This window comes from Barbus barbus (genome assembly GCF_936440315.1).
Source record: "Barbus barbus genome assembly, chromosome: 4".
NCBI classification, from domain to species: Eukaryota; Metazoa; Chordata; class Actinopteri; order Cypriniformes; family Cyprinidae; genus Barbus; species Barbus barbus.
In genome coordinates this window covers 10525623-10544791 of record NC_136732.1, presented here as the reverse complement: position 1 = coordinate 10544791, position 19169 = coordinate 10525623, and the positions used below count along the sequence as shown (strand labels likewise).

Sequence of the window (19169 nt, the reverse complement as noted above, 5' to 3'; positions counted from 1 at the left end):
ACCATGCTTGCATTTGCCAGGATACTAAAGTGTGAAATCAACTTGAAGATCTCAGTAGCTACGTTTCCATCCAAAGCTGTGAATTTAATTTATGCACATAAGAATATCGCATAAAATGTTTGAGAATAAACACTGTTTCCATCCCATATTCAATCATCACTTCCTGGGAAAGTGGTACAAAGTATTAATAATAAAAATGAAAGTTGCTGCAACCCCTAACAAAATAAACAACTTGCACAATAACAAAAGCTGACAGGTTATTTTGCATTCTGAATACATTTCTGTGAGACAGTTATGGGAGGTGACTATACCAATTCACTTTAATGACCAACTTTGGCTCAATCATTTTTATAATGATTAAAATAACACGTGTGATGAGATCGGTGCACTGGATAGTTTACTCTAATCATATGATCTGCTTAGGAAAGTCACACAATTTTTTTAATGCGTATCGAGGAATTTATTCAGTAAATGGGCTTCCATTGTAGTTTATGTGCAAGTTTTCTTTTCAAATAAAACATTATGTGCATCTTGGCATTTCCATCTTTATCATTATGGATTCTCTTATGCTTATCAAGGCTGTTTTTATTTGATCAGAAATACAGAAAAACAAAAATTTATTGAAATGAAATATTATTGCACTCTTATATTGGTTTCCTATTTTAATATACTTTAAAATACAATTTATTTCTGTGACACGTTCCTTCAGAAATCACTCTAATATGCTGATTTATTATCAGAGTTGATTAAAACTGTTGTTTTAATGCTTTTTGGAACCTGTGGTACTTTTTTTTTTTTTTATGAAAAAAAGTTAAAAAGAACAGCATTTATTAAAAATAGAAATCTTTTTTTATCCATTTAACACATCCTTGCTGATTAAAAGTATTAATGTCTTTTAAAAAAAGAAAGAAAAAAAATATTGACCCCAAACTTGTGAATAGTACTGTTCATTGTAACACAAAATGTATATTTTAAATAAACACTCTTCCTCTAAAAAAAACTAAATCAGCATATTAGAATGATTTCTGAAGGATCATGTGACACTGAAAATTCAGCTTTGCTTTACAGGAATAAATTATATGTCAAAGTACCTATAATAAAATAGAAAAATGTTATTTTAAATTGCAATAATATTTCCCAAATTTTTTTTTTCTGTATTTTTGATCAAATAAATGCAGTCTTGAGCATAAGAAATAAAAAACAAAACATAAAAAATTAAATTTTCAATGGCACTGTATGACTAGCCTATTTTATGTTGCTAATTTAGTAATGCTGTAGATACACATTGCACATTTATTTTAAATCATGATGATCCTGTAGCCTATATGAGATCAGATGAGGCTGGAGGAGCTCCGGTGAGTGTCGTCTGGAGGCAGAGCGGTGGAAGGGTCCCAGAGGGCGGCAGAGCGGCAGAGCTGCACCCTCCCACTGGAGCTCGACTCCACTCACTGCTGGAGCTCTCAAAACACGCATGCAGATCGCAGCCGACGCTCAGTTTGGAGTTTATCGACACGGACTGCCGAGAAAAGAGGACAGCGAAGTGTGTTTATCGACTAAGAGTTGACTAAAGGCGACTTTGAGCTCGTTGTTGTTGTTGAAGTGTCTGGACTGGAGAGACTGATCCTGGACTCGCTCTTATGGCAGCAACCCACGTCGAAAATGAATACTTTACACTAAATGAATGGTAAGTATTAATAGAGAAGTATTACTGATGCTAAATAATATTAGCTGTATTTCTGTTAGTTTGTGTTTAAATCGGTAGTTTTCGCGCTAATGTTTGATGTGATACTTCATCGAATTCTGGTTTCATTTTCTAGTTTACTCAAAAATACTAACTTTAATAAGAGTTTATACATGATTGTAAAGTAGCGATAAAGTTCTGTTTATTTATGTATTTATTTTTAATAACACTGGCGGCGGCTAATAGCCTACCAATTTACCTCTCAGTTCAGTTGTAGTAACTAAAATTGACTTACCATGGTGATTTTTTATATCAAATTTATATCAAGTCTACAAACTGAATAGTTTACGGTGCTCTGTTAGATGTGCTTTAACTTAAACTAGCAGCAGCTGTTGTTTGATTTATGGATGGTGCTATGAAGAATTATTATATATATCATTGTTTGTTTATTTTGGCACACATGTGATGTCTGTATTACACACCTACTGTATGGACTGAAGGGGTCGGCTAACCGAACCGAATATAGTTCTAAACCCCAGAAGACTTGATCCATCACAACCTCGGGTTACTCCAGGACTGAACCTGTTCTAGCATCCCCATTCATCTCAATTGAGGTTACTCACTGTCAAAGTATGGAGCCCTCACCCGTCATCTTTGCTCGGTTCCTGATTTTGCTTTTTATCTCACACTCTTAAAAATAAATGTGCTAAAAAAGGAAGTATTTTTGTGCCATATAAGAACTTATCTGAAGACTGTTTTCCCAGTATAAAGAACCTTTTGTGCATTTGAAAGATTCCATTGATTATAAAGGTTCTTTATGGAACCAGTAAAGAACCTTCAGTAACACTTTATTTTAAGGTGTCCTTGTTACACATGTTAAATGTACTTACTATTATAATAACAATAAATTATGCATAAGCCAAACTCCATTCCTAACCCTAACCATATAGTAAATACATGTAGTTAATTAATATTACTCAGTACTTAAAGGCATATTAATTAATAATATTAAATACACTGAAACAAGGGCACCTAAAAATAAAGTGTAACTACTATTTTTATTTACACCTGAGGCATAAAAGCCATGAGACTGATCATTCTGAAGCTGCAAGAAAGAAAATAACATCATGTCAGCACTAACTAAAGACCGCCCTTAGCTCTGATGTCCATGTAGAGCCCTTCATAAAAATCAGTCACTGGCAAAACATTACTAATAGAAGAATGAAACATTTGTGATATGGAGTAGTTATGATAGAGAGAAGTTGCATCTTTTTAAATTGATCTTTTTTAAAGCAGTACATCTACAGCTGTACAAATTTAGATGGACATTTTTGGAGCCTGCATTTTTCCTGCCAGTTTTTAAGAATGCGTCATGTTAAACATTGTCCGACTATGAAAAACGTCCAATTATTGAGCTCCGAGTATGTGTTTTTATTGAACACGTTTCATGTAAATGTCCTCTAGGAGGCCCATCTTCTTAGGGGATCAGGTTAAGCGTAAACCTGCCTAATTATTACAGTTTCATAAAGACTGATGTGTTCAAGTCATGCCGAAAAGATCGTATAAATCCGTTAAATGCACACAAATTCCATCACAAGTTGTAATTATGATGGGAAATTCAGGATTTTCTTTGAGCTCAGAAAATATTGATGGATGCAGCTTCTGCATTCATGGTAAATTTGTTGAAATGTAATATTTGTTTTTTCATTTACAATAAAAGTTGCCTGTACAAAATATGATAGTACATGTAGTAGAGTACAATCACACTAGAAATAATGGTTCCATTTAGAGAATCTTCAGAAACTGAGGAAAAACACAAAGCAAAAACATCATCATTTTGTAGTAGAGGTAATAAAATCTTTCTGTGTTTTTGTAGAGTAGCTACATTGCCATCTTGCTTGGCCCAATGTGATTTGAACACACCTGACGTCGTAATTACCACTTCCAAACTCCCAAATACAAACTTCCCAGAATTACTGGAGAAAACCATGATTAGCGACTAACCTATTGCTTATTTTTTGCATCCCTGAAATTAAATTGATGGTTTGTAAACATGAGGGCCAGTTACTGGGCTTGCCTAACCGTTATTCCTGTTTTTGAGTTATTTTCAGCAGTAAAAGTAGTTCACATTCACCTGTCCTGTTCCTCCCCTTTTCTTTTTCGAACTGTGGATTTCCGAACGATAAAGAGCACACTCATAAAGTTCAATCAAAACACCATAAACCCATCATAACAGCACTCCACCCTGGCTCAAAAACTCACACATTGGTTTGGAGCGACAATACTATTGGCCCTTAGGGACATGATTACAGCTATTGAGAGTGACAGCTTTGCTTACTCCCTTAGAGTCTTTTGGGTGTGTAGGCAAGATCGTGCAGTGTTATATAATGGAGGAGTGATTATGCGCCGGCCGTGTGGTGCTCATTTAATGCTTACGCTGTGACCGAGACACCAGCTAGCCTGACTGCTGAATGTGGAGTTGCCATGTGCTGCGCTGCATATGGTTATTGTTTTTGCTTTTCTTTGCCCCTTACTGACCACACTTGTTCATTTTTTTTTTTTGCTTTGACAGCATGTATGTTTGACGATTTTTTTGTAGTGAACATGTTTCTTTTGGCTTGTTTAAATGTTAATAATTACTATTACTACTACAGCTGCTCATATTTGGGGTTAGGCATGTAGACGCAGATACAAATGCTTGGCCAACAAATTTTAAATGTGCAGTCGCATACTTAAAGCCAACATTTTACTGACATAGTTACCAACAGTTTTTGCGGAAATCATGCCTTGGTCGTGTCAGATCTAACTAACATTGCTTCATGGCTAAAAAGGTCAAACTATCTTCTATTTTAAGAGACTTTATTGACTTATTGACACACAGTCATGTGGATCTACCAGGAACATCTCTTTTTCTAGTTTTTCCTTTGATGTGATATCATAACAGGTTGTACTATCCTGACATCCCCCCCCACACACACACAAAAAACACAAAGATTAGACATATATTGGTGGCTACATTTATCTTAAAGGTGCAGTTCACCTAAAAATGAAGATTCTACCATCATGTCATGTAATAATAATAATAAAAATAAGTGTTTTTGTCCATGCAATAAATGTCAGTTTGGTCCAGTGTTGTTTTGAACCCCACTGACTTGGCCAAAACCCAAAAGTTTGGGTTTCAGTAATATTTTTTATTGTTTTTGAAAGAAATCTCTTCTGCTCACCAAGGCTGCGTTTATTTGATACAGTAAAAACAGTAATATTGTGAAATATAATTACGGTTTAAAATAAGAGTTTTCTACTTTAGTATTCTTTAAGATGTAATTTATTCTTGTGATGTAAAGGTGAATTTTCAGCATCATTACTCCAGTCTTCAGTGTCAGTGGGTAATATGTTTACTTGATGCTCTTTGTTTGATTTTTTATTAACATTGAAAATGGTTGTGCTGCTATTTTTATTTTGAAAACTGTGATACATTTTAGATCCCTTGATGAATGTATAATTTATTTGAAATAGATTTTCTTATAATAATCCTTTTTATAAGACTTGTCTTTTGTAAGACATTATTTGTCATATTTCCTGGCTGAATAAAAATAAGTAATTCCTTAAAAAACTACAACTTTTGAACAGTAGCATATCTTTTTTTTGTGTGTGTTCCACAGAAGGAAGTCATACAGGTTTGAAATGACATGTGGGTGGCTAAATGGTAACAGAATTTACAGTTTTGAGTGAACTATCCCTTTAAGCATGAATAATCCACCTGTAACCTTTCCTTGAGAAGGAATTGTTTGAAAGGTGAAAAGAGTCTTTATTTGATCACAAAAGGCTTGCTGTCAGAGCTTCATAGTGGGCTTCTGTTCTCAGCATTACTTTCTCCCTCTTGCTGCTTTGCTTATGCACTGCACTTGGCTGATGTATTAACAGTACTATTTTTCTCGCCCACTACTTTTCCAGGTTTTGGTCTGCTTGTGCCACTCCGGTCTTCTAAACTTTCTAAACCACAGCATCAGGAGGGCCTCTGTGTTCTCAGAAACTGAGCTCCACGCGACCAAAACCGACTTCGTTACCCTGAAAAGGCTCTGGAAACTTAGGAACGAAAAACCGGAAGGCAATTTATAAGGCAAAATAGATTTTCCATTTCTCCGGCCTTCCGTGTCCATAATCAAATGGAGAGCTGAAGTCTGTTGATTTTGGTGACGTGATTGTTGGAGAAGCACAGATATCTGGTTGCTTGCGGTTCCCTCGGACGTCTGGCTGTCACCTACCCCGACTGTAGCACTACCGAAAGAGAGGATTCTGGGATAGGTTCATGCCGCGGTTGCGCCGCTGTATGGAGGTGTAAGGGAGCAGCAGGACTCTTGTGGGACGCTGGTGGAGTACTGGCTGGTGGAGATCATGGGAAAAGAGCAGGATCTTCTACAAGCGGTCAAGAATGGAGATCTAGCTACTACGCAGAAACTGCTGGCCAAGGTCAAAGCCAGCAAAAGCAGTAAGTAACAGTACATTACCTGTCTATCCTATCACTGCATTTGACATCATGTGTCTCCATGAAGATGTTTTGCAGACCATCATTGGCAATTGTTCTACTAGCAGGGTAATAAAGGGTCCACTGTGTGAACAAGTTAGAACAGTTATTATAGAACAGTTACCTAAAACAATTCTCAGTATGCATGTATTTCTATTAAATTATCTACATGGGTGCTCATGGCTGTACAGATTCTGCATATTTTCCCACATTTTGTCCATGAATTGTGAGGGACATTCTGCAAGATGGATTTTAAGAAATAGTTGACACATTAATCTGAAATTTGTCATGATTTATTTACCTTCAAGTCATTCTAAACCTGCGTGACTTTCTTTCTTGCATAAAACACAAAAGATGATATTTAGTAGAATGTTTATGCTGCTCTTTTTTTCATACTGTAAAAGTAAATGGTGATCAGGAGCATTAAAGATCCACAAATGACCAAAAAGCAATATAGAAGTAGTCCAAATTGCTTGTACACTATATTCCAAGTCTTCTTGAGCCATACAATAGTTTCAAGTGAGGAGCAGACTTAAATATTTAGACTACAGTGTGCTAAAATTTTCCTGTTTTGTTCCACGGAAGAAATAAGGTCGTGCAGGTTTGGAATAATGGTAAGTCAATGAGGCCATAATTTAAAATTTGGGTTAACTAACCCTCTAAATATGGGTAAGCATGATAATTGATGGTTGAAAGCAGGATCAAAGTAGCCACAATATTTAATTAACAAACATGCAATGGGTGGCGATATGAAGAACTTTAAATTCTGTGGAAATCTGGAGGAGCGTCTCGCTGCAGGCCACAAGATCCAGGGGGTGTGGTTGGATCCAGATCCAACTCCTCCCACCTTACATATACCTAAACCTACCCATCTCCACCCCCTGATCCCTAAACCCACCCCATCTCCACCCCTAAACCTACCCATCTCCACCCCCTGATCCCTAAACCCACCCCATCTCCACCCCTAAACCTACCAATCTCCACCCCCTAGATACCAATCTACCTCCTGGATCTTGTGGACTGCAGCGAGACCTACTTGGAAATCTGTGGCACTTTCTGCAGAATTGTTGCAGACATATTCATGACAAATAAAGTCATGAGAAACAGTGATCAACCACATTTGCCCTTATTTACTTACACAGAGCAAATTTACTTTTCATTTCATTGGTTGATGGTAAGAGCTTATTTCAGAGGGTCAGAGTTCAGGACTGCTTGTCTGCTCAACAGTGATCAATGGTGTCCGTTGTTTTGGTTAAGCGTATCTCTGTGCACTTTGACTTTCTAATGGTCTAACATGAATGAACTGCTTGGAGAACCCCACTGATGCCTGTTTTCCCAGTCCCACCAGTTAGTCTTTGCTGGAAGTGAATTGTTTCTGCAGGTTTGTGATCTCTGTACGAGCAGCGTGCTTGGCCTTTGGAACACCTTGCCAACTGGGTCGTGATAACATCAACAGACTCTGTGTTTGCATTGTACTTTTATATCTTTATGGCAGTAGATTGAGAGCGAGCTGTAGGCACTCAACTACAGCATGAAGACCCCATGTTTTCTGTGATGTGGTGCGGTGGTAGTCTGTAATGGGGAAGAGAAATGCTCCACCCCAAAAAGACCACCCAAACTGCCAGGCGTCAGAAGAGAAATGGGGTCTTTTCTCTGTTGTAGTCTGTTGTGATAACATATAAAGACAGTTGTAAAAGCAATATGCCACTAAAAGCTGTATATTACAGTGGTTTTTACTATAGTAAAGAAGTGTTGTTGTTAGGCACAATGTTATACAGAGTGGGTTATTGCTTTTATGAAGCAATAGTTCCAATTAAATGGAATAATATACACTTGATAACAAGAAATGTTTCTTGTGCAGTAAATCAGCATATTAGAATGATGAAGAATTATGTGACAATGAAGACTGAGTAATCATGCTGAAAATTCAGCTTTGATCACAGGAATAAAAAAATGGTTATTTTAAAGTGTAATAATATTTTGCAACATTACTGTTTATGCTGTGTTTTTGATCATATGAATGCATCTTTATAGTGAGCATAAGAGACTTTAAACATTAAAAACACACCGACCACAAACTTTTGAATGTAGTGTATAATAATACTAATAATTAAAATATAACATTTAAATTTAATGTAATAAATATGAAATAAATTAATAATAATCTGAAAGTTGAATTAACTTCTTAACTGCACTTCCCTTTTTATCCTATATACCATGAGACATTTTTGTTGGCAGAAAAAACTCTCAGGCTAAATGTAGCCTACACCTTCACACCTGGAACAACCTTAGCCCTAAATATACTGTGCACTTTGCAGGTGACCTTTTCACATGTTTGTGAAGGCACTTGTAATTATCCATTAGAACACAGGGGACTTTGTCTTTTGAAGTTTGTGTCCTCTTGTTGGGCAGGTGTCTGTAGTTATCTCAGGTTGGCTGTATATTTGCCTGTGCCTCATGGGAAAGAGTAATGAAACCAATCCTGAATCTTGAATTAACATCATAGTGTTTTGTTTTCTCTACACATCCTGAACTTGCCGTTTAAACACCTGGTCACCAAGACTTCTCCTTTGGGCTTTTGTTTGGACTTAAGCTTCAGGGTTTGATTTCCAAGGCCGGCGAGAGGTCAGTTTGATAACCCAGCACCACCTCAGCTATTCTAACACCTATGCCAAGTGTGTGTAAACACGCACAGATAACGCAGCCACTTCAAGAGACGGACTCGATCTCATGTATAACCTCATCTTTTGTCTTTTCAGGCCAGAATAAATGCCTGGCCCATTGTGTGAGTGGCACGCAGGCTGAGTAATTGCGCCATAATGTCATCTTTAGTGCGCTAAGGGTCATAAACGCTTTCATACAGTCATTAACACACGGTGTGCTTTTGTGGCCCTCATCCTTCATGCTGCAGAAGACCCGGCCAGCTTACTTGCCTACCCAGCATGCCTCCGCCCCACGTCCCTGCCGCTTTGTCTCAGTCCCCTGTGCCGCAGCCTGTCAGATTACCCACGATCCTTTACTAATTCATCACCTTGTGCTTTTGTACACGTGCTCATCAAGACTGCGCAACAAAAACAACACCCTCTATGGCATCCAAGTATTCGTTGCTGTGCTCCCCTTGACATCTGCCAGCGCAGGTTTGCTTTCACCCCACTTCAGACTCTCATAAATCACGATGAAGACCCAGATGGTGGTCATACAGACTATCGGGTATAGAGAGACCCCGGCACACGGACGCTTCTTATCATGTGCTGTTCATATCATGACCTATTTTAGATCTCCGTGTTTATATCTAGTGAAAGGCTGTGGAAAGTTCTCATGATGAGTCAGGAGCACGTCCGATATACGCCTACTGCTGACTTTGGATTTTGCTTGATGGACTTTTTTCTTTTCACCATCTCAATAACAGATGGAGGTTTGAGGTTGGGTGGGATTGTACAGTAATTTGTTTGTGTGTGTGATAATGCTCTGTGGTGTAATCCTCTATTATTTCAGATTTTATCCCAGACAAGTTGTTGTTAGTGCTGGGATGTTTGTTGGCATACATGTTAATCAAGGGAACTAGACGCAACATGAAGCGGCAAATAATAAAATACTTTTTTTTTTCTTTTTGCTGCTGTGACTGACAGGCACGTTTTGTTTTTTGGTTTCTGTTTTTGCTGCTTCAACTTTGTGTCTCCACCTAGAGTGAAATTTCATCCAAAATCCTGTTGTACATGCAGAATTTCCTCTGTCAGTGTAGAAAACTGTGTCACGTCCGGTTAGGCCACAGTGGACATTGTTGTTCAAAAGTGGGTTCTAATCTGGGATCATGTGACACTGAAGAATGGGGTAATGATGCTGAAAATTCAGCTTTGCACCACAGAAATAAAATACATTTCACAATATATTCACAAAGAAAACAGTTAGTTTAAACTGTAAAAATATTTGAAAATATTCCTATATTTACAGTATTTTTAATAAAATAAACACAGCTTTGGTGATCATTCTTGCTGACTTCAAAAACATAAAAAAAAGGTATAGTCACACTTTATTTTAAGGTCCAATTCTCACCATTAACTACAACTTTTGCCTCTAAACTCCTAATTTGCTGCTTATTAATAAGTTAGTTGGAAGTCTCACCCAAAGGCTTACTTCTGCATTTAGGAATAAGGTGGATACTAAAGTGTAACCAGTTTTACAGATCCCAAACTTTTAAACAGTTGTGTGCATTAGATGAAGATCCAACACGGTACTACAACCGTTTATCGTGACATAAATACTAGGGGTGCTCCGATAATCGCTTGGGGATGTTTGATCGGCGGTCTCTTAAAAAATCGATCTCAAGCTGATGACGTGCCTGCCATGAGAGATTTGGCACGACATGCAGAGCACTGTCTCAGTCTTTGTCCAGCGTGGGTGAAATAATCATAATTCTGAAGGTGAGGTACAATTCATATTTCTTAATTAAATAACTTATAAAGTAATTTGAAAGCCTTATGTGAGTGAATCACCCGCGCGCTCTCTCTCAAAATGCGCAAAAACACACTGCAAACGGAGTAGGCCTATGTGTGAACCTGGCATAAAAGGCCACCTCATATACAGCTCACAAAATCAGGCTTGTGGTGTGTGTAAGCTATTGCACGATTGTAAAAATAAAAATGCACTGCATGATAAAAAATTTAGGTGAGATAAATATATATTTTTGAAAAATTTCTAAATTTTTTTAATTTTTTAATCAAATTAAAAAATCCCCTCTCACAAGAGTCACCTAAGAGGGGAATTCAATCTCAAAAATGAAATTCAGGCCCTGAATAAATGTCTACAAATCCTGATTGGAGTATCACTATAAATAATTCTACATAATAAAAATAAGGCTTTAAAAAGATTGGTATCGGTGATCGGTATCGGCAGATAATGCTTTCTGTGATCGGCCTCAAAAATCCTGATCGGAGCACCCCTAATAAATACAACTTTGAAATGAACTACACAGACTCAGCAATATGCGTAACAATAATCAACAATTGTTTAAATTCGTAAGCAACAGCAGACGCATCATTTACAGTCTTTATAGTTTGAGAGTTAGGTTTCTGAATGCTTCTTGAACTTCTTTGGTTTCATGCTCTTGGCACTCAGTTATTCGCCACACAAAGCACATTGTGGTCGACACAAAGCATGTTTATCCTTATTCCAGAGAATAAACTGAGATAAAGTGCTATTGTTAGGGATTTAATTCACTGGGTTATCCAAAAATAGCATTACCTCACGGTTATGTAATATATAAACCAATTGTCTTAATAATTTCCTCATAGTTTTTTATTACAAAATAAGATCTTGGTCATACCACTCACTGCTAACCGCCAGCACCTTGGTGCATCCAGGGTGCAGACAATTCATCAAGTTCCCCATCAGTGTTTTCTCTTTTAATACTCATTTCAATGAATGTGGTTTTGATCATTCCCCCCAGATGGGGCGCACGTTTGTATGGGTCTCAAAGAGCCGGTGGTGGTTTCTCAGTTTGTAATGACGGCACTCTACATCAGAGTCACAGATGATTTCATTTGATCCTCTGAAAGAGCCACTGTAGTGGTTTTCATTCATTAGTTAATGGTTTAACTGCGTGTTTATGGGATGCTCCTTAATATCAAGCATCCCCCACTGCGACTAATGGCTGCAGGGGAAACTAATGAGATTTTCTCATTTTGGTAGGGGGCCACATATTGAAGGGGACGTGCTAAAACTTATTTTGACAGACTGTGAAATTCTGTCTCTGTACGGCAGTTGTCTGTCGAGTCAGCCACTTGCCTGCTAAATGTTTAATTGGTTCGCTAAAGAGAAACATTTTGAGAGCATATCAGGTGCTGTTCAGAAGATGAGAAATATCTCTATATAATGCGCCCTATTATCACCTGAATTATCTATCTGTGATCATTTTAACCAAACAGCCATTTAGATGCATGTTAAAAATGGAAACCTCTATACCATTCAAAAATTTAAGTTGTTTTTTCTTGGAAGAAGTCCCTTATATGCTCACCATTTCAGAAAATGGTGAATTTCAGAAAAAAAAATAGTGACCATGTTGTGACATCCACATGAAACATTATCAAATCACATTCTGAGAATAGTAAATCAGCATTCAAGCTGAACATTTGAATGGCTGAAATCATCCTGTTTGTGTGTATATGACCCACACACTGTTTATTTTATGTCGGGTCTTATCTCCTTATCCTGCATTTGTTGTGTCCATCAGACACACAAATGCAGTCTTTGGTGTGTCACACATAAGCTTTGAGATTACTGCAATTATTTTCTGCCTCTGAATGAGTATACAAAGGTTATCTTCCTGACACAGATGACTTGTACTCGGAAGAGAACTGCAGCCTTGCCTGAGGCCAGAATAATGCTGAATAAACCAGAGAACAGTGTGTGCCTCAAGCTCCGCTTTGCTGTAGTTTAGCTTACATGCACAAACAGCTTGTCTGTTTTTTGTTTTTAGGAATGGAAAGTTACTATAAGTGCACACAGCTCTTAAGTAAGACCCCAGCAGAGCTCCATAACACTGCAGTCAATTAATGCCTGAGCCCTGCCGCCGCATACAAGCATGGCTGTGTGTGACTACGCCACGTTTCTTTTCCACACAGGAATGCAGGAGCAGAATCTGGTAGTACATGTGGAAAAAGGGTCAATGTTACTTCAGAACACTGTATGCAGTATGCAGCTGCCTTGAGCTAGAGCGTAATAGTATTTCACAGATATTTCTCTGGCATTCCTCCTCTGAGCGTGCCAGCCATTGTCCAGGCTGTGACATAACCCTCCGAACTTTGAATGAGAGGGAAAAAATGCACAAGAATAGGAGAGATGATGTGAGCTAGTATGAATGTACGCCCCACAGCGCCCTCTGTGTCCTCTAATGGAGTTTGAATGAATTCAACAGGTACTGCAAGACTTTCTGTGTTGAGACAGCCTTGGAGCAGCAGAGGATTGGACTGTGAACTTAACACAATACTAGTGCACTGTGCAGCATGTTCTAATAGAGACCAATATGTTTTATCATTGACCGATGCCGGAACAATGAACTGGAACAGAAACCAATGCACATTCAGTAAAACAAAAGAGCACGTATGGACACACAAATCAGATTTGAACAGTTGCGATATACTGTGTGGACAGTCAGTTATTCAAATCAGATTCCATCGGGAGATGCACAAATCACTGGATTTGGGCTGACAATCTGAACGAGGCTTAAGCAACAGAGCGTCCGTTAAAGACGCAGTTATGACAAAGTAGTATGTCCCAAAGCTTGCCTACTATTCTGCTACATACTTAAAAGTATGTACTTTTTCTTCACAAAAAGAATACATACTTTTAGGGCATAGTATAAGTAGGTGAATTGGGACGCAGCATGAGACTTTTCACAACAGTTGGTGGCAACCAGTGACCTTTATGACACTTACTGGTCTTTATGAATGAGTCATTGAATCATTTACTCAACCTATTCATTCATCCCTCTTGTGATATTGTTTGATTATTGTGACAGTAGCTGTTTTCAAAAGCTTTTCTCATTGAGTAGTGTCCTTGCATAACACTATATAACCTTTTGTAACATTGTATTTATAGCTTTACAGGTGAGTGAACTGAAATAATCAACTCAATTACTTATAAGTATCAGGAAGCATTGATACATTTTTAATTGCAATAAATTTTGTCTATTTTTTTTTTTAATGACCATTTAAGCCATTTAACATTGTTTTTCTAGTGATATACAAAATTACATTCTAATATTTACTTTATCAAATATGAAAAATATGAAAATACAACTATCTGATGCTTAGTTTAAAATGATATTTTGAAGTGCTATTTAATTCCTCTCATTCTAATATTTTTATTCAGCAAAAATATATGTAAACCCCTTCAAACAAGCTCTGTATGTTTGGCCTGATTTCCTAAAAGAGTTTGATATTTGAACTTCAAAAATCCCTCTAGCATAGAGCTGACCTCAAAGCTAGTAGATGTGGACTTAAGGCCACAAAACACTAATTTTGTTTTTATGGGCTCTTTAAAGTGTCTTAACGGGAGAAATGGAAAGGCTCCAGCTCTTTTCAAATGTTGATGAACGGACTGGAGAGTAAACTGAAAGCACAGATGCAGCAGAAGAACAGGTCTACGCATCGCTGGTGCTGTTAATTTGTCACCTTATCTCCTGCAGCGCCTGCATATCTCAGACAGATACTGTCAATCACATGCCAGCAGCACATGATCTCAGTGGAATGGGAGTGGATTCTGGGGAAACCGATGAAAGTTTGGGATAGGAGAATAAAGGCTTTACTGAACAAAGCATGGGGTGTGAATTTCCTTTTCATCCTGTATGAGAACAAAATGTTCAGCATGTTCCTGTGTGTGTGTGTGTGTGTGGTGTTGAATAACAGTTTAAGCTGATGTATGCATTCGAAAAAATGACTTCTTTTGGCCAAGAAAGTAAAAACAGTATTATAACACAAATGAGCTCAAAAGAATTGTGTTACTGTAATAACATGTTTTTTATTTAAAAAATAATCAAAATGAATACATTAAATGTACAGATGTACATTATAAATACAGTATCTTTACAATAATTTTAATAGCTTTTTTGTGTTGCGGTTAATAGAAACAAGGATTTTAACTTCGCTGAAAATGTGCTTATTTGTCATGAAAATGTCACAGTAGACAAATGTCTGATAACTGGACGATTTCTGATTTGTAATCATGATAAGCTATCATCATTACTCCCTTGTTATAGACACTTTAACCCCAGGTTACTCCTAGAGGACTAAAGCAGTAATAAGTATACTGTTAGTCAAGTTGGATAAAAGCTTAACGACTACTGGCAAAGAATGCTTAGTAAACCACCTCCACATCATCATGTACCACACTGTCAGCAGTTCTTGGTCTCTTCCTACATGATAATCATCATCAGTGTGGTCACCTGTGCTGAAATGACAAAATGAATGTTCTGCTGAGTCAAAAGTCTGTTAATGCTGGATTGAGAGAAGTCACACAGAAACAGGCCTGCTGTAATTTTACTGACGCTCAATGCTGGAGCTTTGACTCTATTTGCCTTGTCCATGTGTATCACACACACCCACATTAAGAGCACGGATCATTTGCATGTTACATAGCTTCTGCTATCATCTTGTTTTGCATTCCACCTTATTAACCCTAAATATGCTTTCAAAACTAAAGCAGTGGCTGTAAGTGAAGTTTCAAAACGATAACTGGTTATTAACTAAATTTGAGGGATTACATTGCACATCTCCTTCTGAAATACCACAGTTCTTAAGCTCAATGACGCTCCAGCCAATTGAAGATCAATTATTTCACTTCAATATAGTTAGAAACTGATCCTAAATCAGTTGTTTTCTGTATACAAATGCAATACATGTTGCAAATTCAAGATCAGTTACTAAATTTGGAGTGCTATTTTCAGGTTATTCTCACATGCCACAAACATAATATTCCTTAGGTGCTGGTTGTAGTGGCTGAAACAGATGTTTCCCTCTTGTTGAATAATCTTCCCCTCTCATGTTGTTGTTCTTGAGACATAATAGGAAGCGGCAGGAGGAAATTACCGCTTGTTTTAATCCTAGTTGAAATGCATTCCCCTTGTGGGCACTGGCACAACCTTGCACCTGTGATCTGGATGGTGGCTTGTGCCATTACAAATATTAATGAAAGCAAAGTTCAGCCCTTCTAAAATTCCATATTCAACATTCTTATCCAAAGTGCTTGTTCGGAAAAGGAGCTGTAACCCTTTCACATCATTTAAAATGACAGCCTCTTATTTTTCTCCATCTTGACAGGCTGCACTTTAAAGCTATGGTTTGTTTTATTACTAGCTTCATAACCTGTTTGCACTTTACTCATCAAATTGTAGTTTTTGAGCTCTTGCACACATATCATTAAAGCGACCTCTTGTCATGAAGCAGTTGAGAAGTTGTTTTTCCTCATTTGGAATAGCAAGAAAATTTCCTTTATTCAGTGCTACAGTATTTTTTCATCAAATGTTATGGGTCTACTCTTCTGAAACGTGCAGAAACACCTCATCAGCAGCCCCAGACAAGATCTGTGGACTATTTTCCATGCTGATTTTTGGGGTAACTCTACCTAATGTATTTAACCATGGTACACTGTGTTAAATGAACTGACAGTGGTTTAAGTCGTTAATTTTTTTAATGTAATTGCCAATTTTTGGAAGTGACGTACCAATCCAATACCTGGATTAAAGCGATAGTTCACCCAAAAATTTAAATTCTGTCAATAATTTCTCACCCTCATGTCGTTCCAAACCCGCAAGACATTTGTTCCTCTTTGGAACACAAATGAACATATTTTTGTTGAAATCCAAGAGCTTTCTGACTAGACAGCAAGGGTACTACCATGATCAAGACCTAGAAAGGTAGTAAGGACATCGTTAAAATAGCCCATGTGACATCAGTAGTTCCAAGTGACAATTAGAAAGTAAGAATGTGTTGAATAAAGTCTTTATTTTTGTTTTCTTTGCACACAAAAAGTGTTCTCAAGGCGTCATAAAATGAAGGTTGAACCACTGACTATTTTAACAATTTGGACTATTTTAACAATGTCCTTACTACCTTTCTGGGTCTTGAATGTGGTAGCACCCTTGCTGTCTATGGAGGGTCAGAAATATTTACTTTGTGTTCCAAAGATGAACAAAGGTCTTACGCATTTGGAACAACAGTGTGAGTAATTAATGACAGAATTTTTATTTTTGAGTGACCTATACCTTTAAGTGTGGTCACAGGTGATACTGATTTGATACTAGTCCATAGTATTAAGCCCAAAAAAATGACAGGAAAACACCACCGAAGTAGTTCATACAACTTTTGCGCTTTGTTTGAGGAACAGATCGGAAATAAGTTTCCTTCCAGTTCATTAGTCTTATATTTTTTCCATTCTGTCATGTTGTTCCAAACCCATAAAACCTGATGTCATGTTCAAAACACACAAGAAGATATTTTTATCTGAAAATCCATTCCACCAAATCTTTCCTCAAAGTTCATTAAGACTTTGTAAAAGTAATCCAAATGAATTAAACAATTTAATCCAAGGCTTATGGGTGAATTATCCTTTTAATTAATTAAATATATACTGTATATCAGCATGTGCTCCATGCTGTTCTGTTCTCGACTACACATACTCAAGAATATTGTGAACACTCAATATAAAATACATCCCTGAATGTGCTCTGAGTCTGAACAGGCTTTGTTGGTAGGTGCACCATCAAATTGGAGAACCTATTTAATACAAACGCAATGGGAGGGGAATGTGTAGAACTTTGTGAATGACAGCCATTCTAGTTCTTTGAAAATCTGCTTTCAGCATGTACATATTCTCAGAGGACCTGCCCATCAGTCAATTTATGGTTGTTTAACCAGGAAAAAAATAGTTTTGCTCTCCTGTGAGCCTCCTCTCTGCTCTCCCCGGTGGCCGGCCCTGCAGCTGCCGGACCCCGTCATTTGGCACGGAGATGAAAGCATGTCTCGTGCTCCGCTCTGTCCTCCGTGACACAGCCTGACCACAGCACAGTCACAGACCTGTCCATTAACTGCACCGCTGGCCCTGTGACGGCACGACTCCGCTGACACAACAGACACCCAGAGCTGGGAAATCTGTCAAGCGGACAGTTCACACACCAGCGGACTTACATTACTGATTTATTAGCATGGGATTGGCTTCCTCCGTCTCCAGAGATCATTTTTTTTTATCCGACTTTAAAGGGAAACCAGGATTGGTTTCTTCAGGACATAAAAACATGGAATGTGTTTGGTTTGGATATCCATAGCTTTCCAGAGGCCTCAGATCCAAGCTTTGGCAGCGGCAGTCATCCACAATCTCTCTATAGAATGGCAGCACTCTTTGAAACGTTTTGTGACTTGCTGCCATTTAAAAAATGCAGCCTTGTGTTTAAAGTTGAAGGCGTGGCCGAATGTGAATTATGTTACTTTCCTCTCTGCATTCAGGACTAGGTCTCAAGTATGGCTTTTGGTGAAATCGGATGCTGCAGCTTTGCATTTTATCTAACACAGAACGGCCTGAGCTTGAAAACAAATTGAATCACCGTAAATTACTTTGGTATTTGCACTAAATAAGTTTGTAATAATGTGAGAGGCTTCACTGAGAAGTCAATGATTATGCCAGACTTTGAGACGCTGCAGGAACTGCTTTTACACTTTTTCAGTTTCAGAGAATTGTCAGATGTTGAACTTTTACATTGTGTTGAAAAAGGCCAATGGTCATTTGATTTGTTTGTTTTAGCATTGGTTTGCCAGCATGGAATGAGTTTGAACGCTCTCCCACAAAAGCCATTGGAAGTTGTTGTTTCCTAAGCTTAGGGGTTTGGTGTTAAATCTAATCTTGTGCTCAACCTTTGCCCTCTGACCACTGAGATTAACTTAAATTTACTGACCCTTTTAGGGATGTCACAGCCTGATCTTCTCTTCTGCAGTGGATGAAATGTGACATTGTGACTTGTGACATTCAAAATGAAAGTCAAAATGAAAGTTTGCTCTTGTCCTCAATCTAGTGAATGGATAAACTTTCCACATTCAGTGCCTTGTATTATTTCGTGATTTTTAACCCTTAAATACACACCTCGGGTCTTTAGCGACCCCGGGACGTCATTCACTACCCTTTACCTTCTTCATTTTTTTAAGGTAGACATCAAATTTCTTAGTATTCCTCAATCTATCCATTATACACAATATAACAAGAAAAAACTTGAAATATTACCACAGGGATAAATCAAAAGAATATCATCAGCAAAAATTTAACCAAATGGCTTGAATGGCTTTACTGCAGAGCAATTACTGTTCGCAATGAAATATAAGTGTCACTGTCATTTGATGGTGGATGTGGGGAATAAGCTGCCAGCGATCGAAATATTGATTTTGAAGTCATTGAAAACAATAGTTTTGAGAATATGGTTGA

At 37.7% G+C, this 19169-nt stretch overlaps 1 protein-coding gene across 6 annotated transcripts in view; it reads left to right on the top strand.

Annotated features, from left to right (window-relative positions):
* Nucleotides 1-1354: 1354 nt before the first annotated feature.
* LOC306868875 (caskin-2-like) overlaps nucleotides 1355-19169 on the top strand; it is a 54904-nt gene continuing 37089 nt past the window's right edge. For 4 of the 6 annotated variants that reach the window (XM_079415315.1, XM_079415314.1, XM_079415312.1 and 1 more), the window contains exons 1-2: nucleotides 1394-1684; nucleotides 5636-6170. In XM_079415315.1, coding sequence (XP_079271441.1) covers nucleotides 6077-6170 — 94 coding nt within the window. In that variant the 5' untranslated portion in view covers nucleotides 1394-1684; nucleotides 5636-6076. Of the gene's footprint in view, nucleotides 1685-5635; nucleotides 6171-19169 lie in introns of all 6 variants that reach the window. The other 2 variants (XM_079415313.1, XM_079415316.1) reach the window with 2 other exon arrangements.